Source organism: Eubalaena glacialis, chromosome 8, assembly GCF_028564815.1.
Source record: "Eubalaena glacialis isolate mEubGla1 chromosome 8, mEubGla1.1.hap2.+ XY, whole genome shotgun sequence".
Taxonomy (NCBI): domain Eukaryota; kingdom Metazoa; phylum Chordata; class Mammalia; order Artiodactyla; family Balaenidae; genus Eubalaena; species Eubalaena glacialis.
In genome coordinates, this window is record NC_083723.1 from 72,118,324 (window position 1) to 72,136,199 (window position 17,876).

A 17,876-nucleotide genomic window follows, 5' to 3' on the forward strand; every position below is an offset into this window, starting at 1 on the left:
GCAGGAACCCCATCACTGTTTTCTACTTTATCAGCAAAGGTAAAAAGTAAAGCTAAACCTTTATACTTCTGCCTCCCTTCAGTGAATGGATTTTAGCTCCTATTAATCATATTTATTGCAAAAATTTTTGTGTTTGCATTATCACCTGAGTTTTTTTAATTGTATAGAGCTACTTTATTAGTATCATCACTAATCTATTTAACTTTTTCAATGTTAATGTTTTCTGTCCCTTTAAGAGTCACACATTTATGTTCACTCCATAACTGGAATAAATATTCCAAACATTTTCTTTCTTTCCTTGTTTTTTTTTTGGATTTTATGTTAACTGATTAAGGTAGTTGTACTACAATATTCATTATTAGTCATTAGAGAGACTGTTCAGAGGGCTTACCACTTACAGAGCATGATCCTCTAATACTGACAGTAGTAGAGAGCTTCTGTTGGGAGTTGAAAAGCTAACTTTCTGTTGGTCTTTTAGGGATGAGACTGTGGGAAGTGGGACCATGAGCTCAAGGTGCTGCCTCTGTGACCATTAATAGAGCTTAATCTGATCCCAAACCTGGGCATGCTTCACCACAGTTTTTTTGTGACCAGCTAGAGATCTGCATTCAATGACAGACTGAGTACAGAGACCTAGAGACACAGCCTGAGTGCCACCTAAAATTCTTTAGTCTGACAATTAAGGTTAGTGATAGATGAAATAAGGCAAAAGCAGAGGACCAATTTTAGTATACATTTAGATGGAAGATGTCTCCTACCTTTACAGTGGCGTGCTCAGAATCAGGGCTCAGATTTTGAAGTAAAGCTTCATTTCTTAGTTCAGCTTTTAGTTTGTATACTTCAGCTTCTGCCCGTTTCAAGGATTTTTGGAGAGTCAATTTTTCTCTGTTCCAGACTTCTTTTTCTGAAGCAATGATGGCTTCAATGTTGGGGCCATCACTGAATGAAAACCTAGAAGACTGCAGAAGCCAGAGCCTACTTACATAATTTTAAAGAACAAGTTTCTGAAGAAGAATCTGAATTAAACATATTGAAGGTATCCCTATGGGGGATATAGAATGCTCAGCTTTCCAACCTCAGACAGGGAAGTTTCAAAGCCAATCTCAACTGACATTAAAGAATATCCACTAACTTTTAAGTTTATGACCTTGCTGAGTAGATTAGCTTTACAACTAAAAATCCATGTGAAAGCCTGGCCCCAGAGAAGATGTTTGGATTAGTAGAGCTTTCAACTAAAAAAGTCTAGAGACTTTTTTTTTGGCCGCGCTGCACTAAAGGTTAGCAGGATGTTAGTTCCCCGACTAGGGGCTGAATCCAGGCCACGACGGTGAAAGTGCAGAGTCCTAACCCACTGACCACCAAGGAATTCCTTTTTCGCTTGTTTTTTTTGTAGACTTTAAAAATGGACCATCTGGGTTCAAATGTTGAGCCTGTGCCTGAAACAGTACACTGGAGAAGTGGGGAAAAAACCCCCAACTTGTACATAGGGAAGTGGGTCTCTACAGAAGCTGTGTGGATGTGTTATCATGCATCTGACCACACAGTTGGTCTTACAGGTCATTCCTATCTTTATATTGGATGGTAACAGAGCTAGCAATTTAGTATTTTGTAGTTTTTAAATGGAAAAAATTTAAATAAATTCCCAGAGTAGTTTATTAGACTGAAATATGTAATTTAATGGCATTTTCCACTTGAGTTATGAACGCAATTACTGATAAATAACTGACAAGAACAGGCAGAATGCACATGTGAACACTTCTTCACATGTATCTGCAATCGGTCCATAGGTAGCAAAGTACTTGGCTTTGGAGATAAGTATATCTTGGTTTGACTACTGACTTCAGTTTTCTCAAGCGCAAGACAGGGTGTGGATAACAGATTCTGAACATATATAACCCAGAATCTGGCAGAGAAGGCTCCCCATAAATAAGTAATAGCTATTATTATTACTGTCATTCCTATGAAATTTTCCAGTGATCCTACTAAGAATCAGATGCTTAGTATGCTGCCATGATAAAAACAAGACGTACATAATCTCTGCCCGGTCCTGTCTGTCGATAACACCTGATCTGCTCCTCCAGCTTCATAACCATGTTTCTTAAATCATTCTTTTCTTCAGTCAGTTGGCTGATATGTCCTGTCAGCTCAGTATTTTGTCTTAGTAGTCTTTCAGTTAATGAGCCACAAGAAGTACTTGGGGACCTTAAGGTAGGCTAAAAGACAAAATGGCAAAAGGTCATATAAGCACAAACTTTTACGAATAATGCATATAAAATGTGAAGTCACTGAGAACAACAGATTTCATGAAGAAATAGTGCTTGAGCTGTGTCTTAAATAATAAGTAGGACTTTACTAGGCAGGAAAGAAGGGCATATTAAGCAGAAGGAAGAGCACGTGTAAAGGCACAAAGGCTTGGGCGTGAGTGTGTTGCTTTTAAGGAGCTAAAACAAGCTTGTTAAGACTAGAGTAAAGGTTGCTTTCACTTTATGGATAATAGACCTAAATGTAGGCAGTGAAGAGCCATGAAAGGCTTTAGGCTGGAGCATGCCATAAACAAAATTTACGTGTGAGAAAGATTCCTTTGATAGTACTGCACAAAGTAGAGTAAATGAGAGAAGAAAGATCCTGATGTCAGGCAGACACATCAGGAAGTTACTGCCAACAGTCCAGGTGAGAAATGCTGAAGGCCTGAATGCAGGCAATGACGAAAGGCACTTAGGAGGTAGAAGGCACAGGACTTAGTGACTGCTTGGATGTGCAAGTAAGAATGAAGGAAAGTGGTCTAGGGTGACTTTCAACTCTCTAAACTGGGTGATATCATGACCAAAAATGTGGGTTTGGGACAGGAAGGAGAAAAGGAAGACGATGCTCAGTTTGGATTGTGCCTGTGGGATTCCTAAAGGGGTCACTATGGGGTATGTTTCCCCAAGGAAAGATGTCTTGTAACTAAGTGAAAATATAAACCTGGACCACAGGACAAAGGTTTAGAATAGAACCATAGTCCACAAGAAGATAAGCTCCATAAAGGTGAGGTTTTTATCAGATTTGTTCACTGTAGCCCCAGAACCCAGTATAGTACCTGGCACATAGTAGGTGCCCAATGTAAGTATTTGTTCAAAAATTAAGTTCTACTGAGAATTCAGGCTGTGGGAATGAATGAGCTTTCACAGTTAGAGGAAAAAAATGGATGAGCATAGGAAGAAGAACTCATGAAGGTGATTGATGAAAGAAATGGAAGAAATGAGAGAACAGTAACACAAAAGGCAAGGAAAGAGAGGGTATTTAAAATGGAAGAGGTCAAAAGGGTCAGGTGCTACAAAGAAGCCAAGAACGACAGGGACTGAAAAGATTCACCAGATTAGTCAATCGTCAACACCCTGGTAGCATCCTGAGGGTGGTTTCATGGAGTGGTGAGGGGAGAAGACAGACTCTTCTTTCAAGAAACTTTTCATAATATAATAAGAAGTCACCATAGTTATTCAATAATGATAATTTTGTTTCCCCTCAAACTTTCACTATCTTCTACTGGGGAAAGGCAAACATTATTAATATTTTAAATAAAAGAAAAGATAAAATTAAAACTCTTTAGAAAATACAGTGCCAGTTTCAAATGATTCATATAATTTCCATTAAATCTTTGCTCTCGATACTAAACAAAGTGTTTTTAGAAAGTCTTACCTCTTCGACTGGCTGGCCAGTTAATTTTTGTAGTTGTAAATCAATTCCATCAATATTTTCCTGAACCCAAACAAAATCTTCATCATCTGCTGTTTCAAACTGTAGTCTTCAAAAAAAAAAGGGCATAAAGTCAAAACATATCATCTCAAGGAGCAGTGTTGACTAACACAAACATAACAGATCAGGCCAACACTGCTTCACCTCTTACTTCTCCTTTACATTAAGTGTTCTCTTTCCCTGAGCCAGGATGTTAACGATATTTGTTTTCAGGTATATGAGTTTTGTTAAAGAATATCACCTCCTAATGTAAACATGAATTAACTTTAAAATTTGAATTTCCCACCCTTGGCTAGCTAAGAGTGAGGGACAGATTCTGTCCAGCTTGTCTAAGAATGCCATTTCCAAAGGTCAGGCAGAAAATTCTAACCTATTGGAGGCTTTCTGGGCTAGATGCTGTAGTTTTGAAGCCACACGTTGGAGTTTTTGTCTGATCATTTCTAATTCATGATTATAGCCAGTTCCTCCTCCATTCATTTCAATCATTTTAGGACAGCTTGATTCCTTTGTCTCTCCTATTTTCTGCTGAAGAACCCAATTTCTGGTTCGATCATTGGTTGAACTCCAAGTGGTTGGCTGGCAATTTTGGACAGAAAAAGAAAAAGTAATCATTATAAAATAAATAGCACATCACATTCTTTCTTAGGGGAACACAGTTATTGTTATTATTCCAAATAAACTTCTATAGATTTCATTTTTAAATGATTTGTACATAGCTATTTAAATAATTTAATCCAATATCAAAATTATATGATCACATGGCTACAGTATTCTTTTAAAAAATATTTTAAAACAAAATGTCAATTTACCTCATTAAGATTCTGATACAGAATTCTTCTACTTTCTCGTTTTTCTTCTCGTTCTAGTTCCTGCTTTTGGAATTCCTGCATAATTCCTTGCAGTCGTTTTCCTTCAAGGTCTAACTTATAAACTTGTTGCCTTTTCTCTTCCAGTTGGCGCTGAAGATCTTCCACTTTGGACTGAAGCTCATGCATTTTTTTTTGTCCCTCAGTGTTGGCCTCTTGTTCTGTCTGCAACGTCTTTCTGTGAACCTGCCTATCCTTTTCCATTTGCTGTCTTGTTTGCAAAGAATCCAGTTTATATTTCTCAGTCTCATTTAACAATTCTACTATGCGACTGTGTTTCTCCTCTAGCTGTTTCTGAAGCTCTTTAAGGAGGTCCTCAGAGGGTAAGGATGGCCGAGACTGCCCACTATCATCACTGCTCTGTAGTTGTGCATGTAATTCCCGCTCCCTATCCAGGGTATTACTCATTTCCCGAATTCGAACTTTCTCAGATTCAAGAAGTACTTGAAGCTCCAAGTTTCGACCTCGTTCTTCGGATAACTGGGCATCATGTAGCACTCTTTGTGATTCTATTTTCTGCTGTGATTCATTTAGTTGTTGTTTCTGTTGTTCCAAAAGTTGATTTAGCTGAATATTCCTTTGTTTCTGACCCTCAAGTGAAAATTTCAGATCCTTGTAGGAGAAAGTTGAATTTAAGAATTTATGTTAATATTATTGAGAATACTTTCAATAATATTAAGTATACAATTGTGCCTTTATTAATACTAAGTTGATAGTATCTGGTAAAAGAACTGATTATCCAATTTACTAACTTGTGTTTTCAGTGGTTAGAGTGTAATTATTTGGACAGCCAGTTGATTTTCATCAAAGAACATCAACAAAATAGAGCTAAGCTACATAATACTTTCTCTCCCAACATTAATCATATCTGGTTAAGAAATATGAAGCAGAGTACATTTCTTCTAGGGTTAATAACCTTTAAAAATAAAAGTATTTCTGGGCTTCCGTGGTGGCACAGTGGTTAAGTATCCGTCTGCCAATGCAGGGGACACGAGTTTGAGCCCTGGTCCCGGAAGATCCCACATGCTGCGGAGCAACTAAGCCCGTGTGCCACAACTACTGAGCCTGTGCTCTAGAGCTCGCGAGCCACAACTACTGAAGCCCGTGCACCTAGAGCCGGTGCTCTGCAACAAGAGAGGCCACTGCAATGAGAGGCCCGTGCACTGCAACGAAGAGTAGCCCCCGCTCCCCGCAACTAGAGAAAACCCGTGCACAGCAACGAAGATCCAATGCAGCCAAAAATAAAAATAAAATAAAATAAATAAAGTTTAAAAAAAAAAGAAAATAAAAGTATTTCTGATATAATGTGATGGGAGTTCCTGAAAACCCTTGAATTTTCCAATACCATACCACATAACTAAAAATACTAGGGCTTAGGAGGAGAGCAGGGTTAGGGACAAACTACTCAAAACCTATAAAAATTTGTATTGATTAAAAAATAGTAATCAGTACCTGAGGAAATAACATGTCCTTGCTAGGTAGAAAGCTCACTGTGCCTGGAGGCTACCATCCATGGTGGACATTAAAAAAAAAACAAAAACAAAAAACCCAAAAGTAACAGGGCGGAAAATCTGGATTCTGGCTACCCAGTTTTTTAGCACAGAGCTAGCGAGTACCAGGATTATGTGGATAGAAGAAGAGCTCCGAGCCAGGGGGAACTATTAAAGTGGCACTGCCTGCAGTACAACCTGCTTTGAGCTGTGAGCTGTGCAAGGTGGGGTGTGCCTCTCTGGGAGAGAGCCCAGCGTCTTAAAATATAGTAGCAAGGGCTCCTGCTGCCAGAAAAGTATCACTGCTCCCCTTCCCTAGGAGAAAACAGGAACCTAAACTACTTCTGCGTTAAAAAGACAAAATTGCCATATTTATCAAATTATATATGCACTAATTCAAATTCCTAAAACACATGCTGTAGCAGAACAGTCTCTATGCATCCTTGGATGCAGCAAAACAAAAAAGGATCATACCGTTAGCAATTCCTGATAATACTTTAGATAACATAATATTCAACACATAGTGAATGACTTATTATACCTAATAATGAGTCTAAGGTCAACATTATAGGAAGAGGAACGTCTCTCTTCTATCACTGTGGATTTTTTCACAGACATTTAAAGACAAAGATAACAATACCTCAAGTTCTTCTTTATCCCGCTCTTCACTGCGTCCCAGCTTGGCTTTCTCTTTCTCCAAAGCCCACTGGAGCTCTCTGGACTTTTTCTGTTCACTTGCTAATGTGTCATTAAGCAAATGTACTTCATCTGTTTTATCTTTAACTTCCAACCTAAATCACAGAGACAAATGAACTTTCATAAAACTACTTTGACCAAGTATATTATTGAGAGAGAACAGCTTCCACTGAAAAGTGGCGGCACATTATAAACTAGGTAGGGCTTCCCTGGTGGCTCAGTGGTTAAGAATCTGCCTGCCAATGCAGGGGACATGGGTTCGATCCCTGGTCCGGGAAGATCCCACATGCCGCGGAGCAACTAAGCCCGTGCGCCACAACTACTGAGCCTGCGCTCTAGAGCCCGTGAGCCACAACTGAGCTCATGTGCTACAACTACTGAAGCCCATGTGTCTAGAGCCCGTGCTCCACAACAAGAGAAGCCACCGCAATAAGAAGCCCGCGCACTGCAAGGAAGAGTAGCCCCCGCTCGCCGCAACTAGAGAAAGCCTGTGTGCAGCAACAAAGACCCAGTGCAGCCAAAAATAAATAAATTAATTAAAAAAATAATAATAAAAAAATAAACTCGCAAATAGGAAAATACAAACCATGTAAAGATTAAAGATTTTTTGACTGTGGTTCAGTCAAATTAACTGTTTCTAGTAATACAACTATTAGTTATTATTTACCATTGTAAACAATTTATTGTTACAAAGTAATATGAATAAAAATTTCCTTTAACTTCTACTGAACATAAGAACCATCGTTTTTGTGTGTGAAAAAATTCAAAATAATGACTATACTTGTAATGTGTCCTTGGCAAGCAGAATATCTCAGTATTTACACCAACAAATTTATCCTTTTTACAAGCATTATCTTTAAAAAATTTTGCGTATTTTAGCTAACTAAACCATGAATTCCATTGAGATCATAAATATCACTACAAATTACTTGGTGGTAAAATGAAGGTCAAATTTATGTATCTTATACAACAAGTCTCAAACAGAACTGAAGCCACGTAGAGAATATGCCAAAATACCTAATCATGTGTTTATCATTTGGAAAAATTTGGGGTGCTTCCTTTCCACTGTAGTTTTTGCTATAAGTAACAGTTTCATGTTATTTAAATATTATATACAATGTCACATTTTTGTAAGATTTACACAATGTCTGTGACAAAATTACTCCAAGTCCTTCACTAATACAGGTTTAGAATTAGGAAGCTTGGCACACCTGAATGCCTCTAATTCCTTTAGGTGCTTATGCTGTGCCTTGAGTGTTGTTTCTAGTTCCAATTTAGCTTGTGCAAGTTCACTTTTCAGTTCAGCAACCACCATTTTCTCAGAACTCAGTTGTTCCTGCAGTTCTGTTGCTCTGTCTTTCACACTGCTGAGCTCCACTTGCATCTCCAGCATTTGAGACTGCTTCTGCTGCATATTATATTCCAAGAGTTCTAAATGAAAAATTATTAATATTTAAAATATGATCTGGCAACTTGTATTTATTTGGCTTATAAATATTTTGTTGATAATAACTGACTTGTTATTTAAGAGATTACTACAAAGCAAATGTGAAAAGATTACAGCCCCCAAAGTTAGCAATTTATATAAATACATGCATATGCATATTTTCCTCATAGTGCTATATTGTCAAGATTTCAGAACTTTGTATAAATATATAAGGATGATAAAAACTTAACAATTCATTACTGGATACAAGACTTGAAATTAAAAAAAAAAAACTTGAGGTGTTCACACAATACTATAAATAGGAACTTATATTTGTTCATTCAGAATTTTGATAGCTCACACTAAAAAATTCCAGTGGTTTTTGATAGCCGAAGTACTTGCAGGAGTCACCCTGTAACTCTGACTACAACGATTAGCACTGCTTGCTTGTTTTGTTCAGCCCTCCTTCTCAGACAGTCCCTAGGAACTTCATTATAACAAAAGTGGGAAGTCCTAACGCCAATTTGGATAATGGTTTTTTCTTTAAAAACATACCGAACCCTTGCTATATGTCTGTCACAATGAAAACAAAGTGAAATATTTAAATCCCTAAGGATAATAAATGAAAAAAATGTAATGAAATATATACATCAGGATCCATTTTTATAAAAAATATAAACTTATGTACATATGCACAATGAAATATGTCTGGAGACATATATCCTGGGTTTTAATAGTCATTAGTTTAGGATTTAGGAGATTCCAGGGGTGATTTTTACTCTGTTCTTCTGTTTCTCTATTCTATCATAAATGTATTTTTAACTTAAAAAATTTTATCAAAGTTCATTACTTCCTATTACAATTCATATTACTGATGTCAGGAGACAGGAATTACATTGGCTTTAGAGTATTCATGTTAATTCAGGCTTTTAAAACTATTTCTTAGAGAGAAGAGTCTAAGGATTTACATTTATAAATATGTATCTATGTGATACTAACTAAGCTTTCAACAGGGTCCTATTTAATTAAGTAAAATAATACTAATAAATTCTCCAAAAATAATCTGCAATTAATCCTATGTCTAAATATAAGGGATATATTTAATTTGTAACCTCATTATACCTGTTTTCTCTAAAATATTTAAAGATATTTAAATTCTTCAGCTTTTCAATGACAAATGTGAGACTGGTGTAACTTTCAAAATTGGCAAGAGTATAGATGTTTCTACCTTTATATTAAACAGAAATGAAGACAAAGACATGTATGTGTCTTCACTAGATATGATGAAAAATTTCATTTTAATCTCTAATGACTTCCAGCTGCAGCTCAATTTAAGATTCCTCTATTGAAAAGTGAAAAGATTTGAACAAGCATACCACAAAAGCAAAAATCCAGCTAGCCAATAATACCACAAATAAGCCAATTCAGTTATTAGAGAAATGTAAATTAAAACCACAACAACAATCCACCGCATACCCACCAGATTGGCAACTAAAGGCTGACAATATCAACTTCTGGCAAAAATGTGAAGCAACAGAACTTTCATGTACTGCTAGAAAGTGCACAAATTGATATGATCACTTTGGAAACAGTCTGGCATTGTCTAATAAATTTGATGATATGTATTCTATGATCTAGCAATTCCACTCCTGGGTATGTATCCAGAAGACTCATGCATGTATGCATCAGAAACATGGCATAACAATGTGCAGAAGAGACTGAATTTAATAGCTAAAAAGTAGAAACAACTTAAATGTTCAACCACAGAATGGATATATAAATTGTGAAGTATTCACACAAGGGAATTCTATACAGTAACAAAAACGAATGAACTAGAGATAAATGTGGTAACTTAGAAGAATGTTATAGAGAGGTGAAAGAGACAAGACGCAAATATATACAGAGTGATAAAGTTCAAGAGCAAGAAAAACCTTAAACTTATGTGGTTTAGGAATATATAAGTAGGTAGTTAAAAAATCAGGACAATGGTTACCTCTAGGGTACCACAGAGGAAGATGTGTTCTATATTACTACAGAGTAGCAGAAGGAGAATTCTGGAATACTTGACATGGATGAGGTTTCCACAGGTATTCATTTAATAGTTTTTATACTGTATATTTTTGCATTTTGCACTTTTTTGTATGTATGTTACAGTTCACACACACACAAAAGGTATTAAAAAGAAATCATTACTTCCATTGAGGATTTCTTTTTCTTTTAGGTTATCCTCACATAGAGCTTCAAAACAAAGAACGACAATGAACTTAATGGGCGAAACAACCTGATCAAGGCAATGCTTATTCCTTTTAACTTAAATATATCTGTTTATATGTCAGAAAATTGCTGTCCGTTGGATTAAAGTATTCTGTAAGAGTTAACCATCATTCTCTCTCCACACATAGCTAACTAAAGTCAATTTCAACCTCTACAGGAGATAAAAGCAAAGTCCTTTGCTATTTTAAAGCATGTCCTTACCAGCCTGTCTGGTGCACACAGCATTTTTTTCTCTTGCGACTGAGCAATAACCCCCTTACCTCCACTACTACCTCCTCCTCCCAAATTCAAGAACTGTTGCTTTTAAGATGCAGCAATAAGCTTAGATGGCACAGCATAACTGAGCATTTTTTATTTCATTCCCAAAGCTGAGAATGAGTTTTTGCCTGGTCAGAGAACCCTAATGTAAACAAATATTTTTCAACTCTAAAAAAAATTAAAAAAAAAATTATATATATGTGTGTGTATACATATATATATATAGAGAGAGAGACACACACACACACGTTATCTCTTGCAACAAATTGGACACCCCTTTAATCCTTAGAGTAATTAATGTAGATTAACTTCCTGATGTGAGAATGAGAAGAAAATGTGACTAAGAAGAAATGTGTTTTAACTGAATAATAATGAAGTGAAGTCGTTTCACCTATTTGTGTCACCACATGAGCCTGTCATATAGCATACCTTGGCTTGGTTGATCATTCTCCTGTTCTCTTTTCAGAGTCATTTTCTTACCATTCATCTGAGCATGCAGTGCTTGAATTTCAGCTAACAAACTTCTTCTGTCTGCTTTCTGGAGGCATTCCATGGCTGCTCGATATTCAATACCCTGTAAAAAAAAAAAAAAAACAAAAAAAATCAAGAGAGTTGTAAAGACAATAAAATTAACAACCAGGAAGTCTGAAGAAGAATGACATGCTAAAATTTTGGAAAGATGTTACTAATGTTCTCTTCCTGCTCATTAGGATCTACTTTTTAGATAAGTTTCCACATTTATTTCAAAATGCTTTAAACACCCAATAAAACATGATGAATAATATAATAAACACCCATGCACTTAGCCTAAGAAACAGCCCTTATACAGCTGGAGTCTCCTGTATACAACTCCCTGAATACATCCTCCTCTGCACCATCTGCTCAAGAAATAACCAAATTCTAAGTCTGGTGTTATTTTCATGCACTCTGTATATTACATTACATACACACACATATCCTAAAAAATATACAGTTCTGTTTTACATGTTTTAAAACTTTATATATAAATGGCATTATACTGTATTCATTTTTGTTTAATTTGCTTTTTTCACCGAACACGTTGGTGAACCATCCTGCCTGACACATACAGCTCTACTTCACACTCATTTTCAATGTTATATAGGATTCCATAGTATGAATTATATAGCACATTTTATTTGAGCATCTTTTCATATATTTATTGGATACTCTCTATTTCTTCCATGAGCGCATATCTATATCACTTGTCCATTTCTCCATTGGTTGTTTTATTCTCATTAGATATTTGGTCTGTAGATTTCTTTTCTTGTGGTATTTCTGTCTGGCTTTAGAATCAGAGCAATATTGTCCTCATAGAATGAGCTGGGACGTGTTCCCTTCTTTATTTTGCAAGAGTTTGTGAAGAACTGGTATTAATTCTTCTTTCAACATTTGGTAGAATTCACTAGTGAAGTCGTCTGATCCTGAACTTTACTTTGTGAGAAGTTTTAAAATTACTAATTTAACTCTTTGTTATACATCTACTCAGATTCTCTATTTTTTCATGAGTTAGTTTTAGTAGTTTGTATACTTTTAGGAATTTGTGCATTTAATGCTATTGTAAATAATTATTTTTAAAATTACATTTTGGACTTCTCTGGTGGTCCAACAGTTAAGACTCCATGCTTCCACTGCAGGGGGTGTGGGTTTGATCCCTGGTCCAGGAACTACGATCCCATATGCCGTGTGGCGCAGCCAAAAGTAAATAAATAAATAAAATTACATTTTGTTTGTTGTTGAGAAATCAGATTTTTACATCTTGATCTTACATCCAACAACATAACCAAACTTTCCTATCGATTTAAAAAATCTACATGTGTAGATTCTCTTTGGTTTTCTATGTAAGTGGATCAGGGGTCTTTCCCTATTCCTACCCATATTTCTCTCGCTTTTCTTTGCTAGCTAGATCTTTAGGACAAGGTTGAGCAAACTACTTAACCCTTTGTTAAGGAATGTTTTTAACATTTAACTATCAGATATGATGCTTGCTGTAGTTCTTGCAAGATATACCTTTTATATAGTTCATGAAATTCCTTTTTATTTTTAGTTTGTTATTTGTTTTAAGGTGTTTTAAAATATGAAATGCATTCATTCATTGGTTCGCTGTATCTCTTGAGATGATCACTGGGGTTTTTTACCCTTTAATTTGTTAAAGTGATGAGTCACATGAATTTTTCTTAATGGTATGCTACCTTTGCATCCCTGGATAAGTATAAGGTGATTGTGTCTCTAAAAAATATGCATTGGTGGATTTGGCTTGTTAATATTTTGTTTAGGATTTCTGCATCTATGTTCATGAATAAAATAGGCCCATAAAGTTTCTTTCCTGTATTATCTTTGTCTGATTTTGGTAACAGGGTTATACTAGCTTTCTAATAAAAGACAGGGCATTTCTCCAATCATCTTACAATGGGAGCATAGATACATACACACACACACCCCACACCTTCTTTAACTATTCATTTGTTGATGGACATTTAGGCTGCTTCCGTATCTTGGTAATTGTAAATAATGCTGCTATGAACTTTGGAGTGCATGCATCTTTTTGAATTAGTGTTTTTTTTTTGGATATATAACCAGGAGTGGAATGCTGGATCTGAATGAGCTTTCATAAGCAAATATCTGCCCATTTCACGAAAGTTTTTGAATTGATGTAAAATTATTCATAGTATTCTATTACTTTTATATCTCAGCCATATCTTTAGTTATAATCCCATTTTTATTCCTAATTTGAAAAAAAGTGTGCTTTATCATTTTCCTTAACCTATTCTCCAGAAAAGTTTCTATTTTATTAACCTTTCAAAGAATCAACTTGCAACGTGTTTATGCTCTCTACTGTACAAGTGTATGCTTTTCACTAATTTCTTTTTTCCTTATTACAGTTGAGCCTCATTATTTGTGGATTACATATTTAAGAATTTGCCTACTCATTAAAATTTATCTGTAACCCTAAATTCAATACTTGCGGTGCTCTTATGGTTACTCTCCTACATGTGCACAGAGCAGCAAAAAATTTAAATTGCCACATGTGCATGTTCCTAGCTGAAGTCGAACAAAGTGACACTCTGCCTTCTTCTTTCATCTCTTATACTATAAACAAGTGTCCTTTTTGCCATCTATTTAGTGCTGTATTTTTGATACTTTTGTGCTTTTTAATGGTGATTTTGCTGTTTAAAATGGTCCCTGAGCATAGATATGAAGTACTGTCTAGTATGCCTAAGCATAAGAAGGCTGAAAGATACATTACAGAGAAAATGCATGTGTTAGAAAATCTTTGTTTAGGTTTAAGTTATAATGCTGTTGGCCATGAGTTCAATGTTAATGATTCAACAAAACATAGTAAATAGGGTGTCTTTAAACAGAAACACACATAAAACAAGATTCTGTATTGACTGGTTGACAAAAATGTCATCACCAGGTGCTCACAGAAGCCTACCCACCCTGTATTTCCCCTGGTGGCAATGGCTCAACATTCACAGCAGCTTTACGGAATCTAACTACTGCAAATAATGAGAACTGATGGTATTTTATTCCTTCTATTTTCTCTGGACTTATTTTGTTACTCTTTTTCTAACTTCCCAAGTTGGATGATTAGCTCATTAATTTTTAGTCTTCTTATTTTCTAACATAAGACAAAACATTTAAGGTAATAATTTTTCTCCTAAATATTCTTAGTGGTTCCTGTTAAAATTTTAACCTTCAGACTTACTCTAAAACTAATCAATAGCTCATTTTCTCATTACTATTAAAAAGCATTCTTTGTTTAGCCACAGCAATCAGAGAAGAAAAAGAAATAAAAGCAATCCAAATCTGAAAAGAAGTAAAGCTGTCACTGTTTGCAGATGACACGATACTATACATAGAGAATCCTAAAGGTGCTACCAGAAAACTACTAGAGCTAATCAATGAATTTGGTAAAGCAGCAGGATACAAAATTAATGCATAGAAATCTCTTGCATTCCTATACACTAATGATGAAAAATCTGAAAGTGAAATTAAGGAAACAATCCCATTTACCATTGCAACAAAAAGAATAAAATATCTAGGAATAAACCTACCTAAGGAGACAAAGGACCTGTATGCAGAAAATTGTAAGACACTGATGAAAGAAATTAAAGATGATACAAATAGATGGAGAGATACACCATGTTCTTGGGTCGGAAGAATCAACATTGTGAAAATGACTCTACTACCCAAAGCAATCTACAGATTCAGTGCAATCCCTATCAAACTACCAATGGCATTTTTCACAGAACTAGAACAAAAAATTTCACAATGTGTATGGTAACACAAAAGACCCCGAATAGCCAAAGCAATCTTGAGAACGAAAAATGGAGCTGGAGCAATCAGGCTCCCTGACTTCAGACTATACTACAAAGCTACAGTAATCAAGACAGTATGGTACTGGCACAAAAACAGAAATATAGATCAATGGAACAGGATAGCAAGCCCAGAGATAAACCCACGCACATATGGTCACCTTATCTTTGATAAAGGAGGCAAGCATATACAGTGGAGAAAAGACAGCCTCTTCAATAAGTGGTGCTGGGAAACCTGGACAGGTACATGTAAAAGTATGAAATTAGAACACTCCCTAACACCATACACAAAAATAAACTCAAAATGGATTAAAGACCTAAATGTAAGGCCAGACACTATCAAACTCCTAGAGGAAAACATAGGCAGAACACTCTATGACATAAATCACAGCAAGATCCTTTTTGACCCAGCTCCTAGAGAAATGGAAATAAAAACAAAAATAAACAAATGGGACCTAATGAAACTTAAAAGCTTTTGCACAGCAAAGGAAACCATAAACAAGACCAAAAGACAACCCTCAGAATGGGAGAAAATATTTGCAAATGAAGCAACTGACAAAGGATTACTCTCCAAAATTTACAAGCAGCTCATGCAGCTCAATAACAAAAAAACAAACAAACCAATCCAAAAATGGGCAGAAGACCTAAACAGACATTTCTCCAAAGAAGATATACAGATTGCCAACAAACACATGCAAGAATGCTCAACATCATTAATCATTAGAGAAATGCAAATCAAAACTACAACGAGATATCATCTCACACCGGTCAGAATGGCCATCATCAAAAAATCTGGAAACAATAAATGCTGGAGAGGGTGTGGAGAAAAGGGAACCCTCTTGCACTGTTGGTGGGAATGTAAATTGATACAGCCACTATGGAGAACAGTATGGAGGTTCCTTAAAAAACTAAAAATAGAACTACCATACGACCCAGCAATCCCACTACTGGGCATATACCCTGAGAAAACCATAATTCAAAAAGAGTCATGTACCACAATGTTCATTGCAACTCTATTTACAATAGCCAGGACATGGAAGCAACCTAAGTGTCCATCATCGGATGAATGGATAAAGAAGATATATACAATGGAATATTACTCAGCCATAAAAAGAAACGAAATGGAGTTATTTGCAGTGAGGTGGATGGAGTTAGAGTCAGTCATACAGAGTGAAGTAAGTCAGAAAGAGAAAATCATATACAGTATGCTAACACATATATATGGAATCTAAGGGGAAAAAAAAAAAAAAAAGGTCATGAAGAACCTAGTGGCAAGACGGGAATAAAGACACAGACCTACTAAAGAATGGACTTGAGGATATGGGGAGGGGGAAGGGTAAGCTGGGACGAAGTGAGAGAGTGGCATGGACATATATACACTACCAAACGTAAAATAGCTAGCTAATGGGAAGCAACCGCATAGCACAGGGAGATCAGCTCTGTGCTTTGTGACCACCTAGAGGGGTGGGATAGGGAGGGTGGGAGGGAGGGAGATGCAAGAGGGAAGAGATATGGGAACATATGTATATGTATAACTGATTCACTTTGTTATAAAGCAGAAACTAACACACCATTGTAAAGCAATTATACTCCAATAAAGATGTTAAAAAAAAAGAAAATATCTGCAAATCGTATATCTAACAGAGGACTCATATCTAGAATGTAAAAATAAATTAAAAAAAAAAAAAGCATTCTTTGTTTTAAAGTTTTACTTAAAGTTTCATTTTGATACCTGTTCTTGTATTCTCTGTTCCAAACAGTTTAATAATTCAACTGCATCTCTAGTACCTAGAGCTGTCAGCTCGGTCTGAAATGCAGCTAGTAAAACACCGCGCTCCTTTAAGAAAACCTGCTGAAGAGCAAGCAGAAGTTCACCTCGCCAGTCAGAGGAGCTCTCATGAGATTGAGAACTATCATAAACCTACAAAAAACAAAAGTATAAAAAACAAAAGTTAGTTTTCAAATAAGCATGTTTAAGAACTGTTCTAAAAATGATACCTGTCTACTAACCAAAATCAGTATTAGAAGCCTAGGAGAATACAGATTTATTTTCAAGTGTGCAACTTGGGGCATTTAAACAGTACATAGAAATTCATGTGAAAATACGTCATAAAAGACAATTTATTTTGTAAAGTGACTTATTATTGATAAAAATCATATAAAGCTCTTTAGATGCGTAATATTCTTTGAGTACCTTGGCTTCCCTTTGCATTTGCATTTTGGTAATCAAATCCTTAAGAGATGAGATTGTACTCAGGTAAGCTCTTCTCTCTTCTAGCCAAGATTCTGAAGCTTGCTGAACAGAATGGTCTTCTCCGTCACTATAGGGAGACTCAGTAAGAGAGAGCACCTGCATGCCTTCATTATGGACAGCTCTAAGTAATCCCTAGAAACCATAACCCAAAAGCCAGAATTAGGACATTTTTTCAAAGACTGCAAAGTCAGACACGAAAAGAGAAACAAATTTTAACATAGTTTTACCCCAGTTAGACTGATTTAGAAAAGCCAATGCAGAAAGGAAACATCAGCCTACCATTACTGAATGCCTTCTTCCTATGGAGGGTAAGCCAATCCCAGAAGACAGCCTATGACTGTGTAGCTCTCATCTCTAAGTTCCACATTTACCTAAGGTGCTCTTCTTGGATTTAATTATTAGGCACTAATTTGACCAAAAGAAATATGTAGGAGATAAGTTCTAGTCGTTGAGACTGCTTTAATAATTTTGGTAAACAAAAATATTAGGAATAGAAATTTTAAAAAAATCTTTATACAAATAACTATTAAATATACTGTA

At 35.8% G+C, this 17,876-nt stretch overlaps 1 protein-coding gene across 7 annotated transcripts in view; it reads right to left on the bottom strand.

The window, feature by feature from the left end:
* Positions 1-17,876, bottom strand: part of AKAP9 (A-kinase anchoring protein 9) — a 152,008-nt gene that overhangs the window by 5,971 nt on the left and 128,161 nt on the right. For 6 of the 7 annotated variants that reach the window (XM_061198577.1, XM_061198576.1, XM_061198574.1 and 3 more), the window contains 10 exons: positions 17,277-17,468; positions 16,815-17,003; positions 11,175-11,319; positions 7,999-8,218; positions 6,732-6,882; positions 4,545-5,213; positions 4,106-4,311; positions 3,679-3,784; positions 2,031-2,213; positions 759-959 (listed from right to left, as the gene is read on the bottom strand). In XM_061198577.1, the coding sequence (XP_061054560.1) occupies positions 759-959; positions 2,031-2,213; positions 3,679-3,784; positions 4,106-4,311; positions 4,545-5,213; positions 6,732-6,882; positions 7,999-8,218; positions 11,175-11,319; positions 16,815-17,003; positions 17,277-17,468 (2,262 nt within the window). The remainder of the gene's footprint in view (positions 1-758; positions 960-2,030; positions 2,214-3,678; positions 3,785-4,105; positions 4,312-4,544; positions 5,214-6,731; positions 6,883-7,998; positions 8,219-11,174; positions 11,320-16,814; positions 17,004-17,276; positions 17,469-17,876) is intronic. The other variant, XM_061198575.1, reaches the window with a different exon arrangement.